Source organism: Talpa occidentalis, unplaced genomic scaffold (genome assembly GCF_014898055.3).
Source record: "Talpa occidentalis isolate TD23 unplaced genomic scaffold, MPIMG_talOcc4v2.1 talOcc4.16, whole genome shotgun sequence".
NCBI classification, from domain to species: Eukaryota; Metazoa; Chordata; class Mammalia; order Eulipotyphla; family Talpidae; genus Talpa; species Talpa occidentalis.
In genome coordinates, this window is record NW_023601653.1 from 67,613,602 (window position 1) to 67,629,383 (window position 15,782).

The 15,782-nt window shown below is 38.1% G+C and overlaps 1 protein-coding gene across 1 annotated transcript in view; it reads right to left on the bottom strand.

Annotated features, from left to right (window-relative positions):
- Nucleotides 1-6,272: 6,272 nt before the first annotated feature.
- LOC119247726 (C-type lectin domain family 2 member D-like) overlaps nt 6,273-15,782 on the bottom strand; it is a 33,243-nt gene continuing 23,733 nt past the window's right edge. Inside the window, exons 3-6 of the mRNA XM_037514370.2 lie at nt 12,948-13,037; nt 10,569-10,738; nt 9,847-9,953; nt 6,273-8,962 (exon numbers count right to left, since the gene is read on the bottom strand). Of these exons, the coding sequence (XP_037370267.1) occupies nt 8,830-8,962; nt 9,847-9,953; nt 10,569-10,738; nt 12,948-13,037 (500 nt within the window). The 3' untranslated portion in view covers nt 6,273-8,829. The remainder of the gene's footprint in view (nt 8,963-9,846; nt 9,954-10,568; nt 10,739-12,947; nt 13,038-15,782) is intronic.

Sequence of the window (15,782 nt, forward strand, 5' to 3'; positions counted from 1 at the left end):
GCAAGACCAGCTGCAGGCCAGGCCATCTGTAGGCCAGGGCATCTGTTCAATAGCTCAGTTCTTCACACTCCAAAGGGCACTGGACTTGGTTGAATACCCTACCATCATTGTCTTAAAATTATTAATAATTTTAAACAAAACACTCCACATTTTTATTTTGCACCTGAGCCTGCAAATTATATAGCAGGTACTGATGCTCTGATGATGAAAGGGATAGGATTGCTTCTGCTTCATCTGTTACAGCTTTTATTTTTAAAAATTAAACCTTATTTCAGGTCATTATAGATTCATATGCAGTTATAAGAGATTATATAAACATCCTATGTGCACTTAATTTCCCCTGGTATCACCTGAAAAACTACAATATGACATCATACTAAGACAGTGAGACTCACATATTTAGGATACAGAACCGTTCCATTACCACACAACACACTCCCCTTTCCCTTGTGAGTGTTCTCCATATCTATAATTTTGTGATTTCAAGACTGATATATAAATGAAATCATAAAGTATGTAACCTTTTGTGATTTTTTTTTTTAACTTAACAAAATTTTCTTGAGATTCAACAAAATTGTTGCATGTTGTTATCAGTCCATTCTTTTTCATTCTTGAGTAATATTCTATTGTGTGGTCATAACAGTTTCTAAATCATTCACCTATTGCAGGACATCTGGTTCTATACAAGTCTGGGTTATTACAAATAAAACTTCATGTTTTGTTTTAAGAAAAACCATCAGACTCACAACGTGATGGCAGAATTGAAGGTGGTGAATTCCTCCTTCTCAGATGCACCAATTCAACAAGTGAATTAATTTCCCTTTGACAGGCTCCTGTTGACTGTGAAACTACAACATCAAAACTGGTAGGAAAAGCTGCCTACACTCTTTCACCATACACTCCATCCCCTGCACCGTGCCATGTAATCAGGAGGAGATACCGAGATCCCAGATTCTCCCTGAGGACCTAAGATTCTAAATGTGAAACATTGAGCTTCACAACTTTTCCAGGTGCTACCTGAGGGACTGGCTTCTAATTTGACTCTCTTGAAGAACAGATGGGACTAACCCTGTACTCATCTGTTGAGTACAGTCCCCCTGGGGACTATCAAGAGCAAAGCAGCACTTTTAAATGAGCAAGAAGATACTTTTCACAGTTCCTCCCTCCAACTCAGTGTACAGTGAAAAGGAAAGAAAGCCCTTTCCCAACTTCTCATTAGTAGGAGTTAGATTACATCACTTTCTGGTTGCTACCAAAGGGTCTGATGTCTAACTTACCTGTCTCAGAGAACTGATGTGTTGAACCATATCCAAATCCTGATGAGGACTATCAAACTCTAAACTCCTGGGAGCTACTAAAAACAGAGAAGTTTGTATGAGCATAGGTTTAGAGTGTTGTATATACATATAATAGAATATTATTTAGCTGTGAAAAAGAGAAATCCTGCTATGTGTGACAGCATAGTGAATGTTGAGGGCATTATGTGAATTGAAGTAAATCACAGAAAAACAGATTTTGCATGATTCCACTTATATGAAATTATTTAAAGCAGCCAGGTTCAAAGAAGTGAAGGAGATAATAGTGGTTGCTGCAAGAAACTGTGGTGATGGAGCACGGGTGCTGTGGTGGTGGGATACACCAGAGGGAAAATTCCAGCATTATCCAAAAAGTAACAAAGATGTAAGAAAATAACTAAATAAAACAGTTTTTTAAATGTGGTGGCTAAAAGAAATCAATATAATATAGAAAGGCTGTATGATTATCAACTACACGAGATTTTGGAAAATGCAAAATAATGGAGACAATAAAAAGATGATTCCAATTAAATGACATTCTGGAAAAAGCAGAATTATGGAGACAATAAACAAATTAAAAGATCAAATAATAAAAAGACCAAGGGGCCAGAGTGAAATTGGCAGAGCAAAGAGCATTTTTAGAACAGTTAAAATACTCTATATGACATTATAATTATGGATACATGTCATTATATCCTTGTGCAACCATAGAATGCACACCACCAAAAGAATGCACCTCAGGTAAACTATGGACTTTGGCTGTTTATTGTGGGTCAATATTTGCTCACCCTTGATGAAAAATGTACAAATCTGAGTGCTGTTGATAATGGGGGAAGCTATGTTTGCATGGGGTTGAGGGATGGAATATGGAATATTCTTGTATCTTCCTCTCATTTTGTCAACCTAGAACTTCTCTTAAAAAGAAGTATTTTTGGGCCTCCCTGGTGGTGCAGCAGTTGAGCGCTGGGTTGCGAAGCTGCCCTCAGCCTCTGCAGCGTCGGTTCGATCCCCTGCCATGGGCGAGGGTCCACATGGCGTGCAGACCTCTCCTGCCTCCCGCTGCTCTTCTCACCAGTGTACTTCGTCATTCTGCCTGTTCTGTTCCTTGTTCTGGCTCTGGTGAATTCTCTCACCCTCCTGCACTTCTGACTGTACCCAGTGCTTGTATAAATAAATAAATAAATCTTTAAAAAAAAAAAAAAAGTATTTTTAAAAGTGTTTGATCCCATTTTCTAATTGGACGTTTTATTGTTGGATTTGGAGAGTTCTTTTTATATTCTAGATACTTGTTCTTTGTCAGACATGCTTTTCTAATTTTATGTTTTAGCTTTAAGCCTATGATCCGTTTTGTGTTATTTAAGATGGAAGATTTAGCTCAAGGTTCATTTTTTTTTTTAACCATTGAAAATCCAAGTGCCTCAGTTACATTTATTGAATTGATTTTATACCTTTGTGAATATTCAGTCTGTCATATTTGAGTGGGTCTATTTATGTTAATGTATGTAGCCAACATTCTGTCAATATTGTATTTTTTTTATATATATATTTTTTAGAGGCATGTTTTTATTTATTTATTTATTTATTTGTTTTGTTTTGTTTGTTTGTTTATACATGCACTGGGTACAGTCAGAAGCGCGGGAGGGTGAGAGAATTCAACAGAGCCAGAGCCAGAGCGGGGAGCAGAGCAGGCAGAAGGACGGAAGTACACTGTTGAGGGGAGCAGCAGGAGGCAGGAGAGGTCTGCACGCCATGCAGGACCCTCCTCAAGTGGCCGGGGAGCAGCCGGGGATCAAACCGGTGCTGCAAAGGCTGCGGGCAGCTTAGCAACCCAGCGCTCAACCGCTGCGCCACCAGGGAGGCCCTGTCAATATTGTTTTAATGATTTTAGCAATATAATGAGTTTTAAATCATATAGAGTGATTCCTCCCACTTAATTTTACTTTTTTAAGATTATTTTTGCTACTCTAGGGCCTGTACCTTCCCTCTTTAATTCTGAATAAGTTTGTAGCCTATGCTTACAAAAGTCCTAGTTGGATTTTGATAAAAACTGTATTTAGTCATTAAATCACATTCGGAAAAAATCATTTACGTGTAGAACTGATATTTTTATAATGTTCAGTCCTCAAATCCATGTACACAGTATCTTCATTTATCAAAATTTAACTTCATTATTTTACCAGCATTTTAAAATTTCAGCATCTATATACTGAATGTTTAAATTTTATACATGAGTATTTCTCTTTCTATATGTTAAGTATTGGTATGGAGAAATGTGATTATATTTTATGTGTTAAAAGTATATATCTTGTGATCTTCCTGAACTCACTTATTAGCTCTAGAAGGTTTTGTTTGTATTTTTGGGATCTTCTACATAGACAGTCTGAAAATAGGGGAAATAAAATAACTTTTATTTCCTTTCTAATCCATAGTCCAACTTGTTTTTTGTCTTAATGCACTGCCTAGGACTTCCACTATGACATTAGAGGATATAATTACTGTTTCCTAAATGATTGCCGATAAATCATTTAATCTTTTACCATTAAATCTGAGGTTAACTGTGTATGCTTTTTGTAGGTCTTTTTATTGAGTTGGGCTACTTTCCACCATTCTAAATTACCTGAAAGTGTTTTTTATCAAGTTGTTTCCCTGATTCTTGATATGATAGGTGATTTCTTTAGTTTTGATATTTTATTAGACTATTTCAGGAGGGAGTTGTCCTATTTAGACCTAGAATGTGTTTTCATCCTACTTTGGTGAGCTATGTTTCCAACAAAGCTCTAATTTTTAGAAACTGAAAATTACTTTGACCTAACTATTGGTTTATCTGATGCCACTGGAACTCCCCTAGTTTCTGTGGTGCTGTTTTGGGGCCGAAACAGCTGCCCCAGACTGCTCAGCCTGTGGGTGGAGGTAGGGACTCTTCAGCCACAGAGATAAAGGCAGCTTCCTGGATTCTGGGAAGGCACACTAATTCTGGGCTCTCAGCCCAGCTTGTGCTCCTGGCCAGCTGTCAGGTCTAGAAGGCATCTCACGTTGGGCAGAGGCAGTGCTTTCCTTGGCTGCTAATAGTTAAGGATCCCAACAGATTCCAAAGCTGGTGCTGTAGGACTCACCTGGTATTGTTGGTGAGAAGCCATTAATCAGGGAAAGGAAATACTCTAGTGGGCTGCCTTTTATTTCAGATTGTGGTCGGTAAATGCCAGTGGAGCCTTCTTTTAGGTGTGGTAGGGAGCAGATGTGAGATACCCTTCCGCAGTGTTGCAGCTTCAGTCCTGGAGTCCCTTAGTATCTACTCTCCTTCCCTTCCCTCCCATTCTCACCCCACACTCCCCTCCAGCCATCTTAACATCTTAAAATTCTCCAGCATCTTAAAATTCTTAAAATTCTTCTGGTATTTCTAGATAAAGGTCAGTAACAGATCTGGCTGCCCTAGTTTGTCATAACTGCAAATTGCACACTTGTGATCACACCCACATTTTCCATCTGAATTCCTGCTGCAATAAATCTAATCTAAATTCTTTTTTTGGTCTTCATTTCTTTCCTATTCCATTATATTAATTTGTGTCTTTCTCTGTCTTGCTCTTATCTCTGCTCAAAATGTCTCAGTGCTCTCTTACCTTGTATTCTGAGACATATGAAAATTTCATTTTCTTTTCGACTGGAATAGTAAAAATACTCAATTTGAAAATGAAATATCCTGCATGTGATTCCCATTGAAAAGTACCAAAAGTCTACCCATTTCACACATTACATTAAAAAATAATGAACATTATACATTGATTTCAACTAAACAAACATCAAAGTCTATTTCCAGTTTATTTCATAATGAGAACAATAGTAAAGTAAATGAGGGCTCCACATGTGCTTGTATCTCATTGTTGGTTACTGAGTAGAAACTTTTTATCTTAAATATTTTCAGGTTTTTGGGGGAGTGTTTATGTTTGTGTTAAACTTTGCTGGACTCAAAGTAAACTGAGAAGACTATTAAATCTATTCACAATACAGATGGACTACACATGTTTTTAAGCAAACTGGCCACACACTATTAAGAATAAATGCCACTTTCTAGAAATACAAAACAGAAAACTATATTCGAACAGATTAATTCATTTAGTCAGCATTAACTGGATTCCCTGGTGGCCTACAGTTTAAGTCTCAGTGCTATCACCACCTCAGCCTGAGTTCTATCCCTGGCCAGGGAACTTACCCATATATGGTACAGTAGACCTCTCCTGTCTTGCCCGCTGCTCCCCTCAGCAGTGTATTTCAGTCAATCTGCCTGTTCTGTTCCCCACTCTGTCTCTGGTGAATCCTCTCACCACCCCCTGCACCTCTGGCCTATACTCCAATTCTTCTATGCAAAAATAAGTAAAATCTTTAAAAAATAAATAAAGGAGAGTGAATGAATAAATATATAAAGTGGACAGTCCACACAGGTAGCAGAACTATTGCTGAACTTTAACTTTTTACCAGAGAGCAATAATACAAAAACAATAGTTTGGGAAACATTTACTATGAATCAGGTCTACAGACAAGAGATTTTCATGTGTGATCTCATTGGAATCTTAGGACTAGTCAGTGAAACTAATATTATTATACTCATTTTTCATATGAAGAAACTGTGCTTGAAAGGGTATATACTTTATTGTTGACTTATATAATTGAGCCAGACAAAAATTAGATGAACTGATTAAAGAATCAAGACTGAGGCCTGGAAGCTGGGAACAGTTTCCAGATAGAACTGGGAAAACTGCCCAAATTCTGAGTCTCACAATTGGAATTTTATACAGTCTATAAGTAAGATAATTTACATTTTCAAGAATTTTTACAGAGAAAGTGTATTTATCATTGCATTAAAGAAAAAAAGGAGGGGCCTCCCCTGGTGGCACAGCGCCTGATCGCTAGGCTGCGAGGCTGCCCGCAGCTTCTGCACGCGGATTTGCTCCCCGGCTGCCGGCGAGGGTCCCACAAAAAAAAAAGACAGAAAATAAAAAAGGAGGTTTGTTAAAATTTACCCCATCCATTTAGAACCTACTTTTCTGGAAACTGGGACTTTTTAACAATGCTATACACCTTGAAAACTATCTTTCTTTGAAATTAACTGATTTGCCCAGAGACAAATTCTTGTTGCCCCTGATGCAGCAGCTTCTTCACAAGACCAGTACAGCTCCCACCTGCACCCCTTAGTTGAGACCAGGAAGAGGGGAACCCTTTTAACTGTTGATTTTAGTTTACATTATCAAGGTCATAGCTGGTAAGAAATGGAATCCATGTTTTTGATAGATGATTTGGAAACTTCATTAAAGAATACTAGGTCATAAGTGTCACAGTTGACTTAAATTTTATTTGTGAGTTAAGTCACACAGAGAATCTTGTTTTTATTTGTATTTCTGTGAAATGCAGCTTCTTTTGTGAGAAAATGAGCAGAAACTAAGCAAACAGAGCAGAATCTCACAGTGATGGAGGCACATCCTCAGGCATGTTTTGAAGATAGTCTTTGAGACACTGTGCTGGTCTCCCAGGAAGCAGAAGTGAACTTGGCATAGTCCCTGTCGCTTACAAAGTCCAAGATAAAATGGATTATAAAGCAAAGGGCATTACGAGTATTAAAAAGTTTACTTACTACTCACCAAGATTTATTTCTGAAATTTTAAAAACATATCATATGTTGGTTATATACAATAAAATATATACAATTAACAAAATGTGTATAAAATAAATGCAATAAATCCTTAAAAACATATATAATAAAATTTCAAATAATTACAGGAAGATGGAGTAATATGCCAAAAAAGTATGAGAAATGAAAATGCAGACAAGAAAAACCGCATTGTAAAGTGCTGTTTCGTCCTTTTTGGGACTCATCAGTACAGTGTAGCTGAAGCTATAGAAATTTAAGACCTTTTGTTTCTCAATAGCATGTGCACACAGTGCTGACTGAATTTTGAATGTTAAAAGTACTCAAGTAGGGCCTCCTCGGTGGCACAGGGTTTGAGCGCTGGTCTGCGAGGGTCCTACATGGCAGGCAGATCTCTCCTGCCATGCCCGCTGCTCCTCTCAGCATTGTGTTTCATCATTCTTCCTGTTCTGTTCCCCACTCTGACTCTGGTGAATTCTGTCACCCTCCCGCGCTTCTGACTGTACCCAGTGCTTGTATAAATAAATCTTTAAAAAAAAAAGTGCTCAAGTAAATATCCATTAAACTTGGATAAAAGAATTTTAAATCTAATAAAGGATAAAATAATGTTATTTGTAGGTATCATAGTTATTTAGCACATTGTAATTTAAAACATAAACACAGAATTAAACTGTTTCTGGTGTTTTAAAACACAGTAAAATATAAATAGCACTCTTAAATTTCACTACATATTTGTGACAGTAAGAGAATTTGGAATGTATTCAAAGGTCACAGGTCAACTATAATTTTTCTCATTAAATATTAAAATGATTTTGCATGGCTTCAGTTAGCATGGTCATTTTTATGGGTCACCATGTCAGACTGTTTATATAGGGGGGGTTACATCTGGCCATAAAAGATAGAATTCATAGATATTAATTATATTCTGGTTTCAAAATATCAGTATCAATTCATACTAAAATACCTACTTAAGTTATATTCAGGTGCTATCAAATCCCTGTATTATACCACCTTATGGTAGTTTGCATATTGGTTGCTAACTCATAGTATGATGAATAGTGTTAATATTTTTGGTAAAATAAGCTATGGCTCAGCAACTATATACAGCAAATTACAATGCCTGTCAGTGAGATTTATTAATGCTTATTGGCAATAGTTTTGATAGGCCAAATAATGAAGTACAATGCAAGTAACAAAACAGTTTCTCAGCAACTGTGATATAACAAAGTACTATGCAGTTTCTTTCTTTTTTTTTTTTTTTAAGATTTATTTATTTATACAAGCACTGGTACAGTCAGAAGTACGGGAGGGTGAGAGAATTCACCAGAGTCAGAGCAGGGAACAGAACAGGCAGACTGATGAAATACACTGCTGAGGGGAGCAGCGGGCGGCAGGAGAGGTCTGCGCGCCATGTGGGACCCTCGCAGGCTGGCCGGCTGCAGGCAGCTTCGCAGCCCAGCGCTCAACCGCTGTGCCACCAGGGAGGCCCTGCAGTTTCTTATAAATAGTTGGGAAATTCCGGATGATCGAGAGGTGATGATCTACAGCTGAAGGAACACTGAGAAAACTCGCTTGTGCCAGGGCGGAAAACCGCCTGGGAGGGACGCCCTGAATTTGCTTCTTCCTTGGAAGTCTCCTCGGTCGTAACTTAGCAGCAGAGGCCCACAAAGACAGGCATGTCCGATAAGCCCAAGGGCTCACCTAGGTGGTGCTTATGAGCTCACGTACATGACGTGTGAGCCAAGATTGTTTTGCAATCTTGTTCACAATTCCCATATAACCATGCTGAGAAAAATAGGGGATCACTGCTTGTAGCTGACAGCAGTCCCCCGTCTGGTCGGTCCTTCGCGACCAGCGTCCCAGGTCTCAGAGCCCACTAGAGGCTCACAAAGAGTTTCAACTAATGTGACGCTTGTCAGTTTGATTATTTGGCTTACTACAAATCCATTTCCTATCTGTGTAGATCCTCCCACTGCTGACTCCGTTGTCATTCAGGTAGGCACACTCTCCATCTCCTCTGATGACAAACCTAAAACCCAAAACAGCATCATTAAATATCCTTATGTTGAACATCTACATTCATTCCTCCATTATAACTCCAACTCTAGTTTATTAAAGCACCATTTCTGTGTTTAGTTCCCTTTACATTGCCAAGGTCTGTTACTATCACATCTATCATGCATCTGTACCAAGTCCGGGTAAGTTGCTGATAAAGTAATTAACGAGGACTTGCTGTTGCAGCAAATGAACTGTTACCACAGTAGCCTTTAGTGAATATTATTTTCAGTCTTCTTGTTTTGACCCTCATTCCTCCCCCGCCCCTGCTGCAGGGCTCAGATCTGTGGTCAGCTTGCTAGTTTTACTAGTCAGTTCTTCAGATGGCATAGCTGTGATTGATGGTAGTGGTTTGGCCCCTATGTTTTATCTGCTCCACTGAAATGGTCACAATTCAAGGACCTGTTCCCTAGTTCTTTTCACTGATAAAACTTCAGGAAACATTCCCATAGATTCCCTGAAGACTTTCTTTTTGTGATAGATGCAGCAGTGGGAATGAAGGTGAGCTTAGGAAATTGATGGCAACTATTCTTTGTGGCTCTAGGAATTTAGAATCCCTGCTATGCCTCATCTAGCCTTTCTACATTTAAAGATTCCAGCAGAGACATTTAAATCATTGCCTCAAGGTATAAGAACCATGTTCAAAGTCATCCTCATATTAAAGATTTCAATGAAAATGACAATTACTAAAGTTTTTCAAAGCCACAGCAAATAAATGGAAGGGCATGAAAATGGTGTGCATCTCTTACCCTCCTAGTGCAGTGAGTTTTCCATGATCTTAAGTTTGCTTTCTCACAAAGACAATTCTCACACATACCCACACATACACACAGTAGAAAGTCAAGTCCCCAAACATACGTGATATTGTATCCAGCGTTGCCTGCCCACTTCCAGCTGTGATTTGGCGACTCTCTACTAAGGCCTATCCAGTGGTCAATAGGGCCTTTGTATCTTTTCAGGAAATTCTATTATGAAAAACATAGAAAGTGAAAAACATGTTGCTCTCCTATTACTCTTTGGACTCTCGACCCCACAGCCTTTTCTTTTTAGATGGCAGCATGGCATCAGGGAGAAGTTAAGACTTTAGGGTTAGAATAGTCCCTAGTTCTCAGCCCCCAAACTTATTCTCTTGTCTCTAATCCAAAATTATCTTAAAGTCACCATCCACCCCTGCTGGGCTGGCAAAGACCCAGGTAATAATTGTTGTTCTAGTGGAGTATGAATCTCACCCATAGTCCCCATAACACCCTATTTGGATGACAAATTCTATGATAACCATACTTCTCTGTATATATCCAATCTTGTGGGTTATATTGAGGATTCCATGAAACAATGGGTCTGAAACATCTCACAGGGTGCCAAGCTAGGCACACAAAATACTTCAAACAATCGTTTGAAGAAAACAAAGTAAAATTTTCCAAAATAAGGATGGTTTTGCTCATGTATGTTTTTAAATGTATAATGGTGTGTAACATATCACAGCAGAAATTTGACTCCAAATCCTAGAGTCTTCCTTCTCCTTTAGCCTTCACCCCATGCAGCCTTCCTGTCCAAGGAGCTAGGGATCCAACAATCCTCACCATTTCCTTCAGGGTTTCAATCTGCACAAGATTGGCTTTTTGTGACATACAGAATTGCTGGCTGAATGTCCAATTTTCTATGTCATCCGAAAAATAAAAACACTTGCTTCCAAATCCAATCCATCCTTCTGGGCAGGGTGCACACCCACAGTGCTCCATTTCCTTTCTTGCTAAAAGTTGGAAGGTAACAATAAATTGTTAATGGATGTTCTCATCCTTTTTATCTATGCTTCCATGTAGCATCCTCAGGTCACTTCTGAGTATGTACCTTCAATTGTCATTTTCCCAGCTCATCAGTAAGTGCCTTACCCTAAGGACAATAGTTATCAGTCCAGTAGTCTGCAAGTGGGAGCCTGTGCCCCTCACTTCCTGAGGGGTACATGGGCACTACTTGTTTCAAGCAAATCAAATTCTACAGCAATGCTTTTTATGAATGATTCTAACCTAATTTCTCCAAAAGGTAAACACTAGTACACGGTTCCTACATCTTGCAAATTCTGCTTTTCTACATCTTCCTTAATATTAGCCCTTCAACCTCTGGACAAGTCTTATCTGTTATAGATGTTACTATGCCACATTTCTTAGGGGCTACAAAATGTCCCTGTAGACAAAACACAACAAAATTTAAAATATAATTTTGGCACCAAAAATACAATGTAGGACTTCCTGTAGTTTTCTGTTTTATATGTATTTCTGTTAAATATGAATGAAAATATCTTGGTCCTCCCTATACATTCTGAAACCAGCCACAGTGTTGGCTACAGGAAGAATGGACATTTTTGTTTCATAACTTCTCCTTCTCCTCTAACATCTTAAAAAAAAACCATACATTGCTCCTTGGAAGGTATAGTAAGTAAAAAGATATTTCATTTGAAATATTGAACACCACAGTAAACTTTTATTTCCCCTTTATATTTAAAGGTAAGCATTACTTACATATTATACTGTGATAAAATTCTATAGTAGAAATATAATACATAAACAACCGTTTGAAGAAAACAAAGTAAAATTTTCCAAGATAAGGATGGTTTTGCTCATGTATGTTTTTAAATGTATAATGGTGTGTAACATATCACAGCATAATTTTGACTCCAAAATAACAGGTTAATTTTTAAATGTCAGTATCTACAATGTGTTGGATATTACATCATTTGCAGTTATTTAAACCTCTAAGGAAAGATGTTAGATGATAACACAAAACTTGGTCAGGGGATATTTAGTTTTCTAAAATGTTTAGGTTATATTCTAGAGTTGTAGGAATAAAAAGTTTTAGAAGATCACTAATGAAATCAGAATACATGTATCAGTGACTTAGTAATAGTGATAAATCATTTCTTCCTGAATAAGTGTTTCAAGAAATGCTAAGCATTTATTGCCTCTATATACATTGGAATTTGTTAAGCATATAGTTCTCTGACACTTCTTTGCACTGTCATTCTGCATAAGCACCTGTCAAAAACTCACGGATTTGACCTGAGTGAAATAATAAAATGCAAACCTGAATGGGACATGTCAGGAAATAGCTTCATAGATGAAAAACCTTAACTCACAGCCTTTCTTTCATCAGGGCTGGTATCTACATTCTTCCCATGGGTCAGGAGAAAATCCTTAGAGTTATCTTTAACATTTTCTCCTCTTAAAACTTCATACCGAATCTAATATGGAATACTGTTGTCTCACCTTTCGAAATATCCAGATCTGACCACCCTGGTCCAACTCCATTGTCAACCTCAGGTCCAAGCTATCATCATCTCTTACCTAGATTTCAAAAAGATTGCCCTGAAAGGTCTTGCTGATTCCACCCTGTCTTCTAACAACCTCTTCTCAATACAGCAGTCAGAATGAGTATTCTGCAATGAAAGTCTCATCATGATTTCCCTCTTCCTCATCTTCCCCCTTGAACTCCGAGTAGATGCTCAAGCCTTTAAGTGTTTTACAAAACTCTTAAAATCCAGTGGTTCCCCCCTGATGGCTCTTCCTTGTTCTCACATTGAACTGAGGCCTCTTTGCTATTCTTCAAACCCAGAGATACTCCTCCTTAGGGATTTTTGTCAACCTGTTCTCTCTGCCTGGAGTGCTTTCCCCAGGTAGTCTATGATGACTTTCTCTCTTTCAAAAGTTTCCTGAAAGAGCCTCTTAAGGTGATTTATTTGCCACCCCTCTATTTAGGATGGCCTTCTCCATCCCTACCTTTGTTTATTGTATTTGCAGCTTCCTTCTAGAATGTAAGTTCCCTGGGAGCAGGGATCTTTGTGTTTTGTTCATTGATATACCTCAAGCACTTCAAACAGTCTGTGGCACATAATAGAGTTCAAAAATATTTATTGATAATATAAATGTATAGATAACATCATAAGGTTTGGGGAACAAGTAACTTACCTGCCAAAAGAACAGAAAGTACAATCACTGCAGTTAGAAGTACAACACAGATGGCAGAGGTTAGATGCTTGCTTTGGCAAAATCTTTCACCTACAGAATACAAATGTCATAATTTTAATCTCATGAAGGCCTTACAAAGAAAACTTAAATTTACCAGAGAAGCATCCTCTAAAATCAGTGCCTCAATTTTCTTATTGCCAACTCCTTTCAAAAAGGTTCCTGCTTCATAAATGTTGGCCATGGTCTCAAGAGGGCAGAGATGCAAGCAACTGAATTATTTCCCCCTACAAACTTCTTCCAGTGATTGGAAGAAGTATTTAAGAAAGAGCAGGAAACAAAATGAGTAGAAATGAAGGTAAAAAAGAAACATACAATTAATCCAGATGTACCTCCAGAATGAAGAGATCTGGTTAGAAGTACTAAGTGAAGCTTTGAAAATAAATCAGTGGCATTCATCATATTAACAGAATTAAAGAGAGTGCATGATCATCTCAGTAATTGTAGAAAAAGCCTGTGAAAATTTAACATTCTTCCATAACAATTCCCAAAAACTAGGAACAGAAAGACTTTCCTACTCCTGATAAAAGTCATCAACAGAAAAGGCACAGCTGGTAGTGAAGAGCAAATGATTTCCTCCACAGATATGACACCAAAAGAATAAGCAATAAAAGCAAGTAGATTACTGGAAAATATCTGCAAAGTAGAAGAAACAATTATCAAAATACAAAGAGAACAGGCAGAATGGGTGAAAATATTCACAAGCCTTCTATGGAGAAAATATGTATCTAAAACTTACTAAAAACTCTCAAAATTCAACATTAAGAAAACAACCCAATTTAAAAACTGACCAAAGATTTGATTTTAGATGGATGGTAAATACACACCTAAAAACATGCTTAGCACGTCATTAAAGGAAAACAAATTAAAATATAATGAGCTACTGCTCTATAGCCATGGGCGTGGCAAATAAAATAACAAGCTAAGTGGAGGTGAAGAAATGATGTGGAAGGAATTCTCCTACACTGTTGGAAATGTAGAATGATATAGTCACTTTGGAAACTATATCAAGTTAGTAATTTGGCAAGGTGAACATAAAGGTACCACATGCCCGAGTTAACCTGTCCCTATCCCAATCTTATTTATGCAAGGGAATGAAAACCTCTGTTTATACAAAAGCCTGGACATGATTTTTTTAAAGATTTATTTATTTATGCATACAAGAACTGGGGTACAGGCCAGAGGTGTGGGGGGTAAGAGGATTCACCAGAGACACAGTGGGGAATAGAACAGGTGGACTGACTGAAATACACTGCTGAGGAGAGCAGGGGGCGTGATAGGAAACGTCTGCTTTGCCATGTGGGTTAGCCCCCTGGCTAGGGATCAAACTGGTGCTGCAGTGGTAGTGGCTGAAGATAACTTGACAGCGATGTCTTTAACCACTGCACCACTGGGGAGACTCTGGACATGAATTTTTATAGCAGCTTTATTCAGTAACCCAAAACTGGTAATAATTTGAGTATCTTTCAACTACTGAATATCTTTCAGCACTACGAAAAGGAAAAAGCCTGACCATATGTTCACATTTGCTCATTTCTCATTCTACTTGGCTTGCCAAATTTTAGTTGGTCTTCTCCTTTACCCCCAAAATTCCAAAACTCTGACTTGTCCAAAGCTTTGCAAGCAGCAATGGAGTGCAGTCGGGCACAGCTGACTTCATTCATATGATGTGCAAAGAACAGCACAAGTCCCCACTCAGGAGCCCTGTCCCAGCAGTTTCCAGGTTGATTCAAACGAAGACCAAGTTCTGTTTTTGAATCATACCTGTATTTAGAAATATAGGTGTGAACCTGTATTTCTAAATCACACAGTGTTGTAAGTCAGCATTACTTCAACACAAAAATAAAATCAGAGAAATTTGTCACAGAAAACAAGCTCCTGTGGACTCTTTCAACCATTACAAATTTTCTTCACTTCATGACTATCTCTCACAGTAACAGGGAGAGTGAGTTAGTTAAATTGTAGTCAGGGAAGCAGAAATGTAGGGTTGAAATAGGTTAGGCAGTAGACCATGACATCTGGATTTGGCTCAACCTTTTGTTCTCTCTGGTTCTACACTGCAGCAAAGGTGTCTTAAAACTCTGAATCTCATGACTCCCATGATTGTTGGATTGCTAAAGGGTGACATGAACATCTTGCCTTATGTCTCCCCAATAAATGTGACCCTCTTCTTCATCTACTAAAAGCCCCTTCTTTGCTCCTGTATTTCCCTATATCTCTCATGCTCCTTTGTATCAAGCTCCATTTCCTCTTTCTCTTCCCCTTTCTAATGCTGTGTCCCTGCTAGTTCCCTCCACATTTCTGTGCCTCTCACAATTCAGCACAATAAGCTCTGAATACAATAATCTTCAAATTTCTAGTTGGAAAAATCAGCATTAGGAATTATCTCCCAGAAGAACAAGGAAATGAACCATATTGCAGGCCGGATTTTAATTTTTATATTTACAGAGTCAAAAAGTTGAGCTAGTTTGTTGTTAGAATTTCAAAACAGCTTTTGCAATGTGTACCTGTTCTGATTGGCCAAATAGTTTAGGTGCGGAAGCTCTGGACTTACAACATAATTGCAAAATTAACATTGTTTTTTTTTGTTGTTGTTTTTTTTGTTGTGCGCTGAAGCAGACTGTGTTCACTGCAACTGAAAATGGGTGCGGTATGTGGGGGAAGAGCCTATATAAGTGAGGAGGAGCCAAAGTAAAAATGAAACAACAAAAAAAAACAACAAATGTGGAGGGAACTAGCAGGGACACAGCATTAGAAAGGGGAAGAGAAAGAGGAAAT